Source organism: Cibotium barometz, chromosome 36 (assembly GCF_041138505.1).
Source record: "Cibotium barometz isolate CiBa-2024 chromosome 36, ASM4113850v1, whole genome shotgun sequence".
Taxonomy (NCBI): Eukaryota; Viridiplantae; Streptophyta; class Polypodiopsida; order Cyatheales; family Cibotiaceae; genus Cibotium; species Cibotium barometz.
In genome coordinates, this window is record NC_141081.1 from 40,569,552 (window position 1) to 40,586,716 (window position 17,165).

At 43.3% G+C, this 17,165-nt stretch overlaps 1 protein-coding gene across 3 annotated transcripts; it reads left to right on the top strand.

Annotated features, from left to right (window-relative positions):
* The first annotated feature begins 2,432 nt into the window (after nt 1-2,432).
* Nucleotides 2,433-5,540, top strand: LOC147617893 (ADP-ribosylation factor 1). 3 transcript variants are annotated; one of them, XM_086776154.1, is made up of 6 exons: nt 2,433-2,675; nt 4,021-4,091; nt 4,191-4,310; nt 4,577-4,695; nt 4,944-5,025; nt 5,174-5,540. In XM_086776154.1, the coding sequence occupies exons 1-6, from the start codon at nt 2,528-2,530 to the stop codon at nt 5,177-5,179; spliced, it is 546 nt and encodes a 181-aa protein (XP_086632280.1). In that variant the 5' UTR covers nt 2,433-2,527; the 3' UTR covers nt 5,180-5,540. The 3 variants fall into 3 exon arrangements, with proteins under 3 accessions (XP_086632280.1, XP_086632279.1, XP_086632278.1); XM_086776153.1 differs by lacking the exon at nt 5,174-5,540 and having other exon boundaries at nt 4,944-5,037; XM_086776152.1 differs by having other exon boundaries at nt 2,448-2,675; nt 4,021-4,310.
* The last annotated feature ends 11,625 nt before the right edge of the window (nt 5,541-17,165 follow it).

Consider the following 17,165-nt stretch of genomic DNA (forward strand, 5'->3'; position numbering starts at 1 on the left):
TTTAACCCAATTCTTTCAATTTCATGTTCGATTGACTGTTGTTTTTCTTTTTGAAATTAAAAAATGTAGAAAAATAGGAAATGCAAAAAACCAAAAATTGAACTTGTAAATGATAAGAGTTAACCTAAATATAGAAATTGCAAAACTCACAAAAATTGCAAAACATGCAAAAATTGAACATAAATTTCTTAAAAATTGAACTTGTAAATGATAAGAGTTAACCTAAATGTAGAAATTGCAAAACTCACAAAAATTGCAAAACATGCAAAAATTGAACATAAATTTCTTAAGATTTCAACAACAATGCAACAAAATGGACATATTTTTAGCATTTCGTTTCTATCATTCTTGAAAAAAACAAAGTAATAACAGAAATTAATCATACACACACACGCATCAAAGTGCATTGTGGCTATGCGGTGGGGCTATTCCCCAGCAGTGGCGCCACTTATGGGAAGCCCTTGCACCATAGAAAGAGTGCATGAACAAACCAGTGTTGTGGGGCTTTGCCCAACCACATTGGGAGCATAAAACAGCTTAACCAAGAAGCCAATATGTCAAGACCTAGCTCACAATTTGCATGGGCAAGGTGTGTCACTCACCTCGTGAATACTTATGCTTAGATTCTCATAGGAGACGATGTTGCGCTCAACCACATTCCAAAGCTCCACCTTGCCCACCATCACCGCACTCCAAAGGAAGCTCAATCCTCCTCTCACTCAATCTCTCTCTCTCACATACACTCACACATACACAATGATCATATAATAGCTCTAATTGAATTAGGTAAGCAAGATACAAGAGAGCAAAATAGTAGAGAAGAAGAGCATTAGGCAAGCAACACATAAGAGAGCAAGAGAGTAGAGAAGAAGAGCACTCTATCAGTTGTATAAGTCATGAGAGTTACATTTTAGGTTTTGTAGGTGACCTCTAAGATTCACACTCTTGGGCGGCCAAAGTTAAAAGTTTAGTCCTTGGGCTCATTTGGCCACTCTATCTAGTATAAACACCTATTCTAAAGCTAGTACTCTCAACCTAGGATCATGTGGTACGCCTTTAATAGACAAGCAGTGAGCACATACATAAAATGTATAATACATGGTTTTCCTATGAATTCCGGCCATTCTGACGCTTGTGGCCCAAAAGAAGTGAAAATAACACGCTGGCCGGCATCGACGTCATATAAGTTTTCGGCAAGGGTTAACACTTTTAAAGGGCGACTCTAATATTTGATTTGAAGGATGATATTGAGAAATTATGTTATTATGCATTAACTAATGCTGTGGGGTGCGGCATTAATTAATGCAACCTTAGGTTATAACCTAAAGGCTACAACCATAAGAGTTCCACATTTCCCATAGCCCAGTTGTCTCCTTGTTGTAGTCCTATCCCATCCCTACCCGTTGCTATCATTGCATATATGCATTTGCCCTGCAAGCTAAGAATAAGGAAGATATCATAAGCCACAAAACGGTTATAGGGGCGAAGGGGCCTATTGTGAGATGTATTGTGACTTGCTAAGAGAGAGGGTGAAGGCATGCCTCGACAGAGAGGATCCCCTTCCCAAGACAGATATACACATCTATCACTTGCCCCTCCTAAGGGAGTGCATGTGTAAGAGAGAGCAACGCCCTTGCCTTTCATTGTGTGTGTGTGTGTGTGTGTGTGTGTGAGAGAGAGAGAGAGAGAGAGAGAGAGAGAGAGAGAGAGAGAGAGAGAGAGAGAGAGAGAGATGGGCGAAGTGCTAACTCTGTGTCTTTCTCGTGTGGTGAGGTGCTGTGGCAAAGACATAGAGAGAGGATTCTATGAGACGGCCCTATATGAGAGAGGCCCCCACTAATGAGCACGAAGGTGTGTTCGGCCCTATATGAGAGAGGCCCTCACTAATGAGCATGAAGGTGTGTTCGAGAAAGATCTTAGCCCATTTCTTTCCCAAAATGGAACATTTGATCTATGGCTTCAAACCTGAGCTCCCATACCTATTTTTTTGTGTGCTATTTAATACGCAGGACAAAAATCGTGAGTGAACATATTTTGGACTAGAACATTTTCCTTAAATTTTGGAAAGGGCACCCTTAAAGGTTTTCAAAAATGAGGTTTTCTGTTGGAAGGGAAAATTTTATGGTGCCCTTAAATTTTACCAAACTTAGGGCTATTGCACACCTGCCTATAGACATGCATTGTTTCCTCCTATTCTAGAACTTAGGAGGAAACAATGCATGTCTAGAGCAGGTGTGCAATAGCCCTTAAATTTTACCAAACTTAGGGCTATTGCACACCTCCTATAGACATGCCTCCTATTCTAGAACCTTTCTTTTCTGGTATTGCGAGAGTGGGTTACATAGCAAAAGGGTAGATTCGAACCCTATACCTCCACATAGGGAATATGAACTTTATAGAAAGAAACTGACCAGTGTGAAACCACCTTGAGGCAGTGCCCTTTGCATAGATAGCGATAGCCTGCAAACCTTAGAGGACAGACAGAGAGAGAGCGAGAGAGAGAGAGAGAGCTGATTAGATCCGCACCATGGGTCTCACGTTCACCAAGCTCTTTCAGCGCTTGTTTGCGAAGAAGGAGATGCGCATTCTCATGGTCGGCCTCGACGCCGCTGGTAAAACCACCATCCTCTACAAACTCAAGCTCGGCGAGATCGTCACCACCATCCCCACCATTGGTAGGTTTCTGTGTCTTTTACCTGTTTCTTCCAGGGATCTTTCTTGCCATGCCCGTGAACTATTGTTTTTGCAGATCTTGGATTGTTAATCTAGGGGTTGGGTTTTCTAGGTCTCAGGCCTGATCTAGAGTTTTTATCTTCGTGTTAGAATTTCAAGTTTCTGAAGTTTACCTAGGGTTTGTCTCTGTCGATACAAATTCTATGGTCGATCTACGGTGTGCCCCCTCTGTTCGAAGGTGTATAGTTTCTAGGGTTTCTCTCGTTGTGTTAGGATTCAAGGTACTGCAGTTGCCTAGGGTTTGTCTCTGTCTGTGTAGCATGGTCAATACAGATCTGCAGTTGATCCGGGGTGTGCCCTTTCTGTGTGAAGGTGTATAGTTTGAAGGGATGATACAGGGTTTCCAGAACTAACCTCGCCCATCTTGATCCAGGGTTTACTTTCATGGCTTGCTTCTGTGGATATCTGCTCGCATGGTTTCTATTTTCTACGCTTAGATAACACTCTATTTGAAAGGCCTCTAGCTGGATCTTGATTTGCAATTGCCAATGGAGTATGTATCTGTGACTATTAGCCATCGAGTCGTTTTGTATCGGTTGTGTTTTGTAGCTGTCTGGTCACATGTTCCACCATGATGTGGAATGGGTTCTATACAGTTCAGACAGTGGCCACCATGCTTGCCTAGCCATCGCAGTGAATTGCATGCTTAAGGTTGAAATAAACTGCTAGGAAGATTTTGGTGCGACAGCTTTGATGGGTGAACTTGTCCCCCCTTCAATTTTCCGATCCTAAAGGTTATAGGGTTTGTCTCTGTCGATGCAAATTCTAGGGTCGATCTATGGTGTGCCCCCTCTGTTCGAAGGTGTAGAGTTTCTTCTCTTTGCGTTAGGATTCAAGTTACTGCAGTTGCCTAGGTTTTGTCTATGGTCAATATAGATCTACAGTTGATCTGGGGTGTGCCCTGTGAAGGTGTATAGTTTGAAGGGATGCCAGAACTAACCTTGCCCGGCTTGATCCAGGGTTTACTTTCATGGCTTGCTTCTAGTTTTTGATAGGGTGGATATCTGCTCTCATGGTTTCTATTTTTTACGCTTAGATAACACTCTATTTGAACGGCCTCTAGTTTCCAGGGCTGGACCTTGATTTGCAATTGCCAATGGAGTATGTATCTGTGAGTATTGTGTTCCATGATGTGGAATGGGTTCTATACAGTTCAGAGAGTGGCCACCATGCTTGCCTAGCCATCGCAGTGAATGGCATGCTTAAGGTTGATATAAACTGTTTGTCCCCCTTCATTTTTCCGTTCCTAAAGGTTGGTCTTCTGACTTCTCATGCTCTGTGGGATAGGTTTTAACGTGGAAACGGTGGAGTACAAGAACATTAGTTTCACTGTCTGGGATGTTGGAGGCCAAGACAAGGTAACAAAACAAAGAACCCTTCATATTAGATCAAGTAGTTGGAATTCTGCAACATTAAGTGTGTTGATTCTTTATTTCTATGCACTGGTTTTGAATCAGATACGACCTTTGTGGAGGCACTACTTCCAAAACACACAAGGTCTCATCTTCGTTGTAGACAGTAATGATAGAGACCGTGTAGTAGAAGCCCGAGATGAGCTTCATAGAATGCTAAATGAGGTCAGTTTCAGGTTTGTTATCTTGTATTATTCAGTTTTCTTGTGCATTACCATGTCAGGAGAAGCACTACAGATACCAATTATCTTGACACCCTCTCTGTTTCTTGTTGCTCCCCTACGTCTATACTCTCTTTTTTTGATTATCAACTGTAGATTGACTGCAGTTGTAGCGTTAAGTCTTTGTGCAACTTTTCTGCTTTTTCAAGCTCTCATTAGTGTTCTGGTTTTTTATTAAGGATATGAGAAACCTGTTTTTGCATTTTCTAGGATGAGCTGCGGGATGCTGTTCTTCTTGTATTTGCGAACAAGCAAGATCTTCCAAATGCAATGAATGCAGCTGAAATTACGGACAAGCTGGGTCTGCACTCACTTCGCCAGCGTCACTGGTATGCGTTCAAGTCAACACAACTGGTATGAGAGGATGTCTCAATTAAGTTCGAGGAGTTTTGGTGTACACAATACGCACATCCTCGCAGAAGGATATGCCACCGTTGTTGATTGCTTTCTGCCTGGGAAGTGCAGCTTTTATCTTGATATGCAATGCGGCTCGTGTAGCTTGTCTAACCATCAATGCAGCTTTTTAGACTGGGCGTTTTCTGAGGAGGTTTTTTGTTTGGTTGCTTCTTTTGACCAGGTACATTCAGAGCACTTGCGCCACTTCTGGAGAAGGCCTTTATGAAGGCTTGGACTGGCTTTCAAGCAATATTGCTAGCAAGGTCAGGGTTTGAAGATTGTTTTATAGCTATGTGCAGGCCTGATTTTCAATTTGCTGCTTCAATCTGATGGGTGTTTGATATTTTAATGCTTTGTGAATGGCATCAGGCATTCTTTTACTCAAGTTTGCAAGCTGTTTCTTTTGTGCAGGCTTGAATACGAACTTGATGCTGTCAGTTTGATAGGTGTTTGTGGTATCGCGATGGCGCCTTTTGTGAGTATTGTATGGCTGCTACTAATGAGCCAATGGTCTCTAATCAACAGGTTGAAAAGCCATGAGTGGCTTTTTTGTTTTACTGCAATGCAGTCATTGCTTATATTTTTTCATATGTTCATCAGGCAATTCTTATATTTTTATTCTAGACTTCTTATCATAGGGTGTTAGCATAAACAAGTTTCATGGACTCTTCTGCATCCTTGGGTCTGTTCTATGTGACTTTCAAATCAGGTTCTTGGTGGTCTATTGTCAACATGGGGGTGTGCGCTTGTTTGCAATATTTAGTTTCCCCTTTCTTTCTGGAGTGTGTTTCATATTATAAAATTTTAAATGTCAAGTAGTAGACAGATGTGACATTTGAGCCAGCAGTCATGTCTTGTCATTTCTAGAAAAGTCTTTGAAATTGTCCCAAGGAAACTAAAGGTGTTACTTCAGCATGCAAAGGTGTCCATCCCTTGCCTTTCACAAGTGGTAGATAAAATATACCGCAAATCAAAGGCTATAATTAACACATTGTTACTAAAACAAATGGTTAGCTAAGTGCCTTAGAGTCTTCTTTGGTGTTGTACTTGCCTACATCTTCCTCATCCTTTATTTCACTTGAAGCTATCTTTGAATAGGTGCGCTTTTTTCTTGCAATATAACAACACTTTGGGTTTTTGTTCTTGTGGTCCATGACAAGTGCGTGCTTACCAAGAGCTTGGATTGCTAATGATGCTAGAGAGATTATGGACACGAGAGTTGAGTTGGGTTGCAATAGTAACAAGACTTTGGGTTTTTGTTCTTGTGGTTCACGACAAGTGCGCGCTTACAAAGAGCTTGGGTTGCTAGTGATGCTAAAGAGATTCCGGACACGAGAGTTGAGTTGGGTTGGTTTGATTGAAAGTATTGATTCACAATGTTCAAATGATGAAAAACACTGTTTCCTCCTTTAAGATAAGGCTAACTACCTCCACTAAGTTGGTCCGTTGAGCATCTTATGTTATTAACCCAAGAAGTTACAAGGATATCATCGTTGTTCTTGATGTGTAAAGCGTCCTCCCTATGAAGAGCCTTGTGAACTTAGCTTTGTGTTTTTGGTTGTCATAAAGGTCATTGATAATGTAGAAAAGTGCTTCTGAATCACTTATTTTTCACTTAATTACCAATGGGGTTTTGTTGGCTTTCTCTCTATATCTTTTGTAATTTCCCACGACTTTTTTTAAAACTAGTGTCATTTGCATATTGATTGTACTTGGATTCATTCCCTTCATTGTATTACCCTCTCACGTGGGTTGTGATGAACTACTCAAAGAGTGTTCCATGTGCTCAATCGCTTGTTTTGAAGGTATGCATGTATGAGATTTAGCAAGTTGGATGTCAGTTTTGAAAATATTAACCATATAGAATATTGGAGTATGTTCGATTGATCCTTAAGACTAGGTGTTGTTTGATATGTCAAATGTTTTTCTAAACCATGCACAGATTGATTTTGCGAGTTGGCTTTCTACAAATTAGTGGTTTTCCACGATTTTGACTTGTTGGCTTTTTGCAACTTTTTAAGTTTAGAAAGTTGGATAAACACTCTAGATTGATTTTGTAAGTTGGCTGTCTACTTTTGTGACTGGTTTTCTCGGACTTTGAGTGGCATGTGATGAAAAGGAAGTGTGTAGAGTTAATCTCTCAAGTTCTACAGTATTCAATATGGTGTAGGTTGGTATTTCTTCAAGCAAAAATATTGTAATCCTCCTTGATACGTTAAAAGGCTCCTAAGTTCTAGAGTTCTAGCTGGCAAACATTCTCTGACCTAGAATATTGATATTTGGTAAGTTAAACTTCCATTCTCTTTTGGAACCTTGTAAGAGGAGGGGTTGTTGTAAGAGTCTTTAAAGTAAAATTTGATGGCTTTGAATAGGAGAGAATGTAGGGAGTGGCAAGCTTTGCTAACAAATGGTGTTTGTTGCATCATCAAGTTGGCTTTAAACTTTCTAGAGTATTCATGTACATCTTTGATGAAGGGATGCTTCAAATCCCATACGAATGTCGAGTAGTATAAAAATAGTTTCATCAAGAATGGTAAGGCATCCTTGATCCATGAAAAACTATGGTGGAGGTGTAGAATGAGTTATTATTCTAGTGTTGTGATTAATGCATGATCCAAAGGCATTGCAAAATAAATCAAGGCAGTTTCTAAAATATTGTGTGGAATGTGCATCATTATGAACCAAAGTATTTGTGTTAACTATAAATTCGTATGTCATATTTTTTGATTTGTTTGGTAATTAGATGCCTTAAGGTGTTGTGCTTGCGTTTTTCTTGTACCAACCAAGCGGTTGCAATGGCAAATAGTATAGATGCAAGCGGACATTCTTGTGTTGAATAAATTTGTATCACCTGCAATGGCAAATAGTAGAGGTGTTAGTGTACATTCTGCTCGAATAGATGTGTTTAAAGAATCTCTTTGACAATTGCTCCTTCGTAAGGACTTTGATTATTCCAATGTTAATATCAGGCACTAGAGTATCATGCTCGATTGAGAGACTCCATATCCTCATGACAATTTATTAAAAGATTATTGCAGTACTTTATAAAATTAAGTAGGTAGCCCATCAAGGTCTTGGCTTTTGCCATCCTTTAGGACAACAGTGTCCACTATGAAAGGAAGAATTACTAGTGTAACAATGTTGTGGAGAACAATGCATTCTTTTCTTGCTTGGCGGAGGAGAGTCTCTGAAGTAAAAGGTCACTCTCAACTTTGACTTCTTGGAGGGCTATCAAGTCAAGAAAAAGTTTTATCTTGTTGGAGCTGGCTTCAGCTATTTTGGTTAGGATAGCACATATGATCTTGTAAGTACACTTTGCCTATCCATATGTACTACTTAGCCTATGGGTAATAAGGTGAAGATTATCTATAAATCTTTTAGTAAAGTCACAACCTCATTTATAAAGTGTGTAGCTCTATTGCTCACGAGCTTCAATAAACACCCAAACTATGCAAGAGCTTGAGAAGACACCCAAATACCCAAGTGAGAAGTTCACAACCTTATTCATAAAGTGTGTCCCTCTATTTCTCATCATGAACTTAAGTAGACAGTCTTGTATAAGAACTTGGCCATTGAGCATGCATTAGTCTTCCTCGTGGCTCATGCTTCCACCCATTTATGCATGGCTAGTAGCTTCAATGATGTATCGTGCTTGTAGATTATGTGCATTTGAACTAATGGCTCCAACAAAGTCAATGCTCCGTTTTCTCAAAGGGTTATAGAGAAATGACAAAGCATAAAGGCATTCTTTCTTTATGATGGGTGATACACTCATCACATCTCTACAATATCACCAAATAATGCACTCACAGGTGATGCATTGATCATGTCTCTACAATATCACCAAAAATGTAGCCCACCACAAGCCTACTAGTAGGAACTTCTTAGTGGTGGTGTAAAGTGCCCTCCAGCCACACACTATCACATACTACTCTAGCCACACAAGAGAGAGATTGCTCAAGGATAGATACAAATTATCTTCTCTTATACACCACCTATTATCCCATCTTAGCCTTGCTTATACAATTACCCAGCTATCAAACAAGCGATAGGGGGTTACCTTTTTGATAAGGCATCTCACTCAATCTTTCTTGATTGGCTTTTCTTGGGGTAGGTTGTTTGTCTAAAAATAGGCAATCTCTTCTTTTTCTTTCTATTCAGTTCCTATATATCAGGAAACCTAAAACAATGGAGCATATGGCAAGTTATCACCAACTCCCACCACTGGCAAATCTCCATTAGGTATGCATGACATATGGTTGGCATGCATGTGTTGAGAGCCTTTTTGCATAGTGTGATGATAAAATCAAACTCCATTAGACATTAGGGGAAGGTTGAGGTCTATAGAGGCCTTTTAAGCTGCCATATTATGATTTTAATGACTTTTTGTTAAAATGTTAAGTTTCTTTGACTTTAGATACCTTCTTATTCTTCAAATGGCTAGAACTTTGAATTTCAAAGTTTTCCGCCAAAATTGAATTTAAAATTGAGTGGACAAAACTATATCATGTGACATATCTATGGAAAGAGCTCAAGCGAGTAGATTCTGGATCTCTAATCTCCGATAAATTTTGAGCTCATATGTAGAAGTTATGGATGTCCGAAATTTCAAAAACTTTCCCCCCCACTTTTTGGGAATGAAAAGTACAAAAAGGCATCTTCTAGAGAATCTTTTGACCACCTTTAATCACCCAACATTTTTGTATACATGGCATCACATGATTGGCCCTTTTTCTTAATAACCTTTTAATCACATGGCATCTTAAAGGGCCCCTATAGAGCTCAACCTTCCCCTAATGATCCAAATGATCCTACTCATAGCACTTGGCTTGTTCACAAAAAAAAGAAATGCTTGATTAAAAACTACAAACTTAGTCCTTGAAGTGTTAGACCCACATGTTCCATGAAGTGTTGGGACATAGTATCCCACATGTTCCATGAAGTGTTGGACATCCTTGAAGCTTGTTGGGGATGGTAGCTCAAGAACAAGTCTTATCTTACTTTCATTAGTAGAGATGCCATTTTTTGAGATGATGTATCCCAAAATCACTTCGTTCTTTACTCAAAGCTAACACTTAGGGTTGTGTTAGATAACCGTAACGCCGCTACGGGCGTTACCACGAGAGGGGACGGCCTCTGGCTCACCACCCAGCCATAGAGGAAGAATGAGGATTGCCCCTCATCCCCCAGGCTATATAGTGTGTGGCCTGCCGTCCACACTAGCCTGGCCGCCCATGACTCCGCATGGGCGTCCTCTCCCACTGAACCCCGGATATGGCCATCCGGTCTGCCGTCGGTCACAGGCATTACAGCCTACGTGACATTACCCCCCCCTTAAGAAGAGTTTTCGTCCTCGAAAACAAACTGGGGAAACCTTTTGGAAATTGCACTACGGCGTTCCCAGGTAGCTACCTCCTCATCCCTATCTGTCCATTTAACAAGTACCTCCTGGTACACTTTATGTCGGGTTTGTCTATCACGATACTGTAGAATCTTTTCAGGTTTATGTGGTATCTTTGGTGGCTCTATCAAGTCCACCAAAATCTCTGGAGAAACTGCGTTCTCTAACCCGTGAACTGATTTCTTCAGTTTACTGACATGGAAGACAGGATGGACTTGAGAACTCTCCGGTAACTCAAGTTTATATGCTACGTCCCCAATCTTCTTAAGGATTTTAAAAGGACCACAATATCTCGGAGAAAGTTTATCACACTTTCCCGTTTTCATGGTTTCTGACTGCGCAGGAACCTTGAGGAATACAAAGTCACCTTCTGCAAAGGTCACCTTTCTTCGTCCTTTATCCGCATAAGTTTTAGCGCGATCCTGAGCGCTACGAATGCTCTCACGTGCGGCTCTGAGCATATCATTCATATCTTCAAGGAAATCCTTGACAGATTGAATCTTCTCCTTTTCTAGGCCTACAGCCGTTGGAGATCTCGGCTGGAATCCATACATTAACATGAATGGTGTAAATCCAGTCGCTGAGTGTTTTGAGCTATTATAGGCAAACTCCAGTAAGGGTAAGTACTCTTCCCAATTAGATTGCTTCTTACTAACATAAGAACGCAACATATCCTCTAGAATTTGGTTAACTCTTTCAGTTTGACCATCAGACTCCGGATGATCTGCCGTACTCATACTCAGAGTAGTATCCAGCTTTTTGAAGACTTCCCTCCAAAAATGACCGTTGAATTTTCTATCTCTATCCGACACTATATCTGCGGGCAGGCCATATAGCTTGTAGAGATGTTCAATAAAGAGTTTTGCCAACTCTGGCGTTTTAACAGTTTTCTTCGTGGCAATAAACTTTGCCATTTTAGTTAACCTGTCCACTACCACCCACACCGAGTCATTCCCTCGACTCGTCTTGGGTAAACCGGTAATGAAATCCATGGAAATGCTTTCCCATTTCCCTTGAGGAATCTCCAGCGGATGGAGTAGTCCTCCAACCTTAAGACGTTCATGTTTATTGACCTGGCACTTATTGCATTTCAGCACATAAGTCTGGACGTCCTTAAACAAACTAGGCCAATAAAACTGTCTTTTTACTAGTGCATAGGTCTTCTGAATCCCGGGATGACCCGCACTTGGACTATCATGACTTTCTTTAAGAATTTGGGCCCGAAAGTCACCAATAGTTGGTACACATATTCTACCCTTGTAGAGTAAGTACCCGTCGTCAATGGAGTAATTAGCATATTTCTCCCCCCGACGAAGTTTATCACTCCCCTTTGAAGCCGTGGCAGTCAAAGGTGATGAAGGGCCTACGTCAGAACTCTCCGGTTCCAAACTATACCCAGAAGACACGGCTTGTCTCTCCGGACTAACTCTCGCTTCCCTTCCCGTTGCACCTTCGGCCAGTCTCTCCGGACTAGCAATACGTGCCAACGAGGGAGGTGGTCGCGTCTGTGAAGAAGTGCGTACGCGTACAGCGCGCCAGACCTCTGTAAAAGATGGATCGTGCTCACATAAACCACGTAGGGACTCCAAGAAATCATTCTTGAAGACTGTGAAACTAAGTTCATTAATCTGTGGCATGCGACTAAGTGCATCTGCCACCACGTTATACTTACCTTTCTGGTAACGTATCTGAAGGTCAAACTCTTGTAGAGTCTCCGCCCACCGAGCTTTTCTACCCTTCAGTTCATTTTGACTTGAAAGCCATTTCAGACTTTCATGGTCCGTCCGGACCTCAAAAGTGGCACCATATAAATAGTGTCTCCACTTTTTCAGTGCATGAACTATCGCTAGTAACTCTCGCTCGTAAGCCGAGTAGTTACGCTGCGCACGATCTAACTTTTTACTTTCAAATGCAATTGGGCGTCCCCTTTGCATAAGTACGGCCCCAATGGCCTCATTACTAGCGTCTGTTTCCAAAACAAACGGCTCATTTGGATCGACAATTGTCAAAACAGGTGCAGCTGCTACGGTCACCTTGAGCTTGTCAAAGCTCTTCTGTTGGGCGTCCCCCCAACTAATGTTTTTTGTTTTTGACCGTAACTGGTCAGTCAACGGGACTGCGATCTTCGCGTAGTCCTTCACATACTGTCGGTAGAACCCCGACATGCCAAGAAAAATCTGCAGTTCCTCGAGATTCTTCGGCGCTGGCCATTTAAGAATAGCTTCTACTTTTTCTGGCTCCATCCGCGTACCATCGGCGGATATAATATGGCCAAGGTAGTGAATTTCTGTTTCAAAAAATTCACATTTGCTTTTCTTTGCAAATAATTTGTGCTCTCGCAACAACTTGAACACTAGACGCAAATGCTCTATGTGTTCTTTCTGTGTCTTACTGTACACAAGAATATCATCTAGGAAAACTACTACGAATTTTCCCAGATATGGACGTAAAATACTATCCATCAGCGTCATAAACGTCGCTGGAGCATTGGTTAGCCCAAACGGCATAACCAAAAACTCAAAATGCCCGAAACGGGTCCTAAATGCTGTCTTCGCAACATCTTCTTGTTTAATTCTAACCTGATGATACCCAGATCTCAGGTCTATTTTTGTGAAGTATCTCGATCCATAGAGTTGATCAAACAACTCATCCATGCGTGGCATCGGATACTTGTTCTTAATCGTTATCTGATTAAGAGCCCTATAGTCTATGCACATCCGCATAGATCCGTCTTTCTTCTTTACCAGAAGAATAGGCGATGCCCACGGACTTGAACTAGGCCGAATAAAGCCTTTGTTCAAATATTCCGTTAATTGTTTTTCCACCTCCTGTGCCTCGGAGTGGCTTAATCGATAAGCAGGTTTGCTTATAGGTTTTGATCCTGGCATAACTTCGATGCCATGGTCTACTTCCCTAGATGGTGGTAAACCATCTGGTAAATCATCAGGAAAAACATCCTGAAATTCCTCTAATAAATTCTTTAAAGTATCTACGTACTTTTTCTTTAATGTCTCATTCACCTTGGATTTTTTCTTGTTTGAATCACATGCATGCCAAACAGGGTTTTCAAACAGTGGGTCTCGTCCAAGGTTATTTTGTTTTTCTTGTTTGTCTACGCAAACATCATTTATCGTTTCATCTACGGAAACAGAATTCAAAAGAGGGTAACAAGCATATACCTCCGCTATCTGGTCTCTGCGGACCGCTGTACACAATTCCATGGAGGAAATAAGTGGTGTGGCAGGGACAGTACGGTCGCCCTGCAGGGTGATGACTCTACCTCCATGCTCAAAACATAGCGTGTTATGTAAGTAATTCCGAACTAGACTAGGGCCCAAGCTATACAGCCACTCCCTGCCTAGATATACGTCTGCTCTGGCTAAGTGCATGACCTGAAAGTCAAGCGGAGCCTTGTAGTCCTGCATAGATAATGGGACCCCCAATACTACGGTATTCCATACCGTTTTGTCATATCCGTTGGCTAGGCCAACAGTATATTCATGATCACTCCAGGTCTCAGTCAACCCCAACTTCTTGACTAACGAATAGTTCAAGAAGTTGTGGCTAGCTCCATCATCAATAAAAACTGTGACTCTACGGCCACTTATGGTGCCATACATGCGCACCATGTCATGCGGACCTACAGTAGGCTGCCACATCGCTGGTGTCACTGAACAAGCGTGATGCTCATCACTATGACACACTGTCACCTCTCTGAACTCTGCGGAACTGAGAGGGAGTCTCTGCACTGTATGCAACTGCCTAGAGGATTTACCATCTTTCTTGGGCTCGTTGCCACTCGTGCTGGCTTTAGGCTTTGGACACTCAGCCTTCGTGTGTCCTACTTCATTGCAATTAAAGCAGCGATTTTCCTTTCGCGCTTTAATATATTGCTCTTTCTTTTGGTTTTCGGTGTCTCTTTTTTTTCTGGATGGTCGCGGTTTTTTAGACCAATGACCACCCTGTCCTTCCTGGTCCGTCCTATCCCCTTGTTTCTCACTGCGGAACCCTTTTCTTTTGAGGCCTGACCTCCTCTTTTCACTACCCTCGGCCCTGCTAGAACCACCACGCGCACTACGGCGCTTGATGTCATCGAATATCTGTGCATATTGAATTGCCTCTGCTAAGTCTTTAGGCTGTAGGGGTTCTACGTACTCAAGGTAATCATCTTTGAGGCCTCTCTTAAAGCCCCGCAATGTTTGGAATGCATCGATTCCTTTTAACTTGAGTACTATCTCCCTGTAGTTTGAGATGTACTGAGTTAGGGATTTGTTCTCCATCGAGCACTTGTCCCATAACTCCCAGCTTCTCTCTGCTTCATTAACAGGCAAAAATTCTTTTCGAAACATCGTTTCAAATTCCGTCCAAGTGGCAGGGCGAGTTGTCAGACTCATCCACCACTTGTACGCTTTGCCGGTTAAAGAGAGGCTAGCCTCTACGGGCTGTATACGGCTAGGCTGCTGTCGCAGCGCGTGCAAATCTGACCACTTCGCTAGAAACATATTGACTGAGTCCTTATTTCTCTCCTTTTCCTCGCCACCAAAACTAGGCGGCTTTAAGTCTTTTAACAACGACGAAGCTGTCGCTACGGACGGCCCCGCAGGCGCATCGGCCTGTACTCCTACAACCCCTGGTGAGGCTACGCTCACCCGTGCTGTAGGAGCTCGGCTACTACGAGGAGTCGGAGTACTAGCCGAGGCGGCTGTCAGTGCATCTAACCGTGTGGAGATGCTCTGTAACATCGTGACTAAATCAGCCTGGACTTTATTCATAGTGTTCAATTTGGCATTAAGATATTTAAACAGTCCACTAGAGAGCTCCGTCTTTGTCAGGACATCAGCAGGGTCTAGTAGGTCATAGTCATCGTCGTCATAATCCAAGAGGTCCTCCTCGGTCCCCTCGGCGACGTCAGTGTTCATGTCCTCTGGCTCATCGGCCAGAAAGGGGTCATCAGCCAATGCGGCCGCTGCGGGCTCGCTGGGTCCTAAGGCAGGGTCAATAGACGAGGAGGGCGCTGGCGGATCACGAGTGATCGATAAGCGCGCTCCGGACCGAACAACGGTCGGGCGTGTACGGCCTGACAATTCGGTCGGGGTCAAACCCGCGACCGAGGACAAGAGACTGGAAAAACCTAGAGAAGTAGAAGGCGGTGGAGACACACTACGCCTAGCAGACATTTTAATTCTTGCAAAAATAATGCGAGAACTCGGAAATTACTAAAAAAAAACGCTAATAAAAATGAGCAATGGTGGAGAGAGAATAATAGTCACCCCCCTTTACGGTCGCCTGTCGATTTGTTGCGTTGCGAGCCTATACAAGAACGCTTCCGGGATGCTCCGATCCGCGAGAAAATGCCTGCAACTCATAACAAAAATTAATCTCTGGAAACACTTATCCCTTTCCGGGATTTTTCGGGGATGATTCTCCTCCCCAGTTGAGAGAGAGAGGGTCTTTGAATTTTTCATTTTTAATTTTTTCAAATTGAATAATGAAAAATATATATAATATATAAAAAGAAATGGTTGGTTGATTCTGGCCGCTGGTGGGCGTCTGGCGTGTGCTGGGCGTTGTGGCTTTGGCCGCCGCCGTTGGCTGGCTGGCGCCGCCGCTGGCCGCCCATGGCCTGGCTGGCTGGCCGCCGCCGCCCAGGGCTGGCTGGCGCCGCCGCCTGCTGGCCGCTCAGGGCTGGCTGGCCTCCACCGGCTGGCCTGGCTGGCTGCCGGGTATCTTCAGACGGAGCACACGCAGGTCAAGTATTTGCTCTTCACCCCCCCACGCTAATGGTCCTGGGCCTTCGCCCCACACACGAGCTCAAACATTTTTCGTGGGGTCTTCGCCCCTCCACACAGAATATCAGCTTCGCCCCCAAACACACACGGGCTCTGCTGGTCGTGGGGAACGCTCTTTGTCCCACACACACGGAAATTTCAGGTCGACTGCCTTGCTTCAACCATCTCGGCTGCACAGACACGCTTTTTAAACGGTGGTCTGTAACAACCGGGTTTCGAGTCCAGCAGCAGTCAAGAGCAGACGTGAACTCCAGCAGCAGTAAAGAGCAGACGTGAACCTTTAGCTACGACATTTACAGCCTAAGCTCATGGGTTTCGCCGCCCCACGCACACGGGCTGCTGGTGGTGGGGGTGGTCTGCCCATTCAAAACAGAGCTCGTGTGTTTCCAAGGCTCTCATGGGGCTAATGTGCGCCCCCCCCCCCCCCACCTCTACACACAGGTATTTCCCTTGAAAACCTTCAACGCAGAATATTGCGAAGCAATTCAACGCAGAAAAACAAAGAAAACAAAGAAATTTTTGCTTACCTGCGATTGTGTGTGTCGGGGAGAGAGAGTGAGAGAGAGAGAGAAAGAGTTCTGCCCTTCAAAGTTTTGGCCCTCCTTCATCCACACATTCCCTTGTGGAGATAAGGGTGAGGAGATTGTGGATGAAAACCACTGAGTGGGCTCCGGTCCCCCGTTCGCGCGCGGACTCTGACGATCCCTTCGAACCATGCTCTGATACCAGTGTTAGATAACCGTAACGCCGCTACGGGCGTTACCACGAGAGGGGACGGCCTCTGGCTCACCACCCAGCCATAGAGGAAGAATGAGGATTGCCCCTCATCCCCCAGGCTATATAGTGTGTGGCCTGCCGTCCACACTAGCCTGGCCGCCCATGACTCCGCATGGGCGTCCTCTCCCACTGAACCCCGGATATGGCCATCCGGTCTGCCGTCGGTCACAGGCATTACAGCCTACGTGACAGGTTGAGAGAGATTTAGTATCTCTAACATCTTTTTGAGGCACCATAGATGCACCTTTCACATAGGATTGACACAAAGATCATCCACCCATTGAAGTCTTTAAGAATTTCTTTATTGAAAAATGTGATCTACATACATGTGTTGCATCATGTCACATATAAATCCTTTGTGGTAAATTATAACAAGTTATAGCCTAAGGTGTAAGCTTATAATTGTGGTTACTATGTGCTACCATGGTCTAGTAGG

Bases quoted from the DNA above. Each gene is read 5' to 3' on its own strand.
- LOC147617893 (XM_086776152.1), top strand. From the start codon at position 2,528: ATGGGTCTCACGTTCACCAAGCTCTTTCAGCGCTTGTTTGCGAAGAAG. The intron at 2,676-4,020 runs GTAGGTTTCTGT...TCTGTGGGATAG, and splicing joins CACCACCATCCCCACCATTG to GTTTTAACGTGGAAACGGTG. The intron at 4,311-4,576 runs GTCAGTTTCAGG...TGCATTTTCTAG, and splicing joins TTCATAGAATGCTAAATGAG to GATGAGCTGCGGGATGCTGT.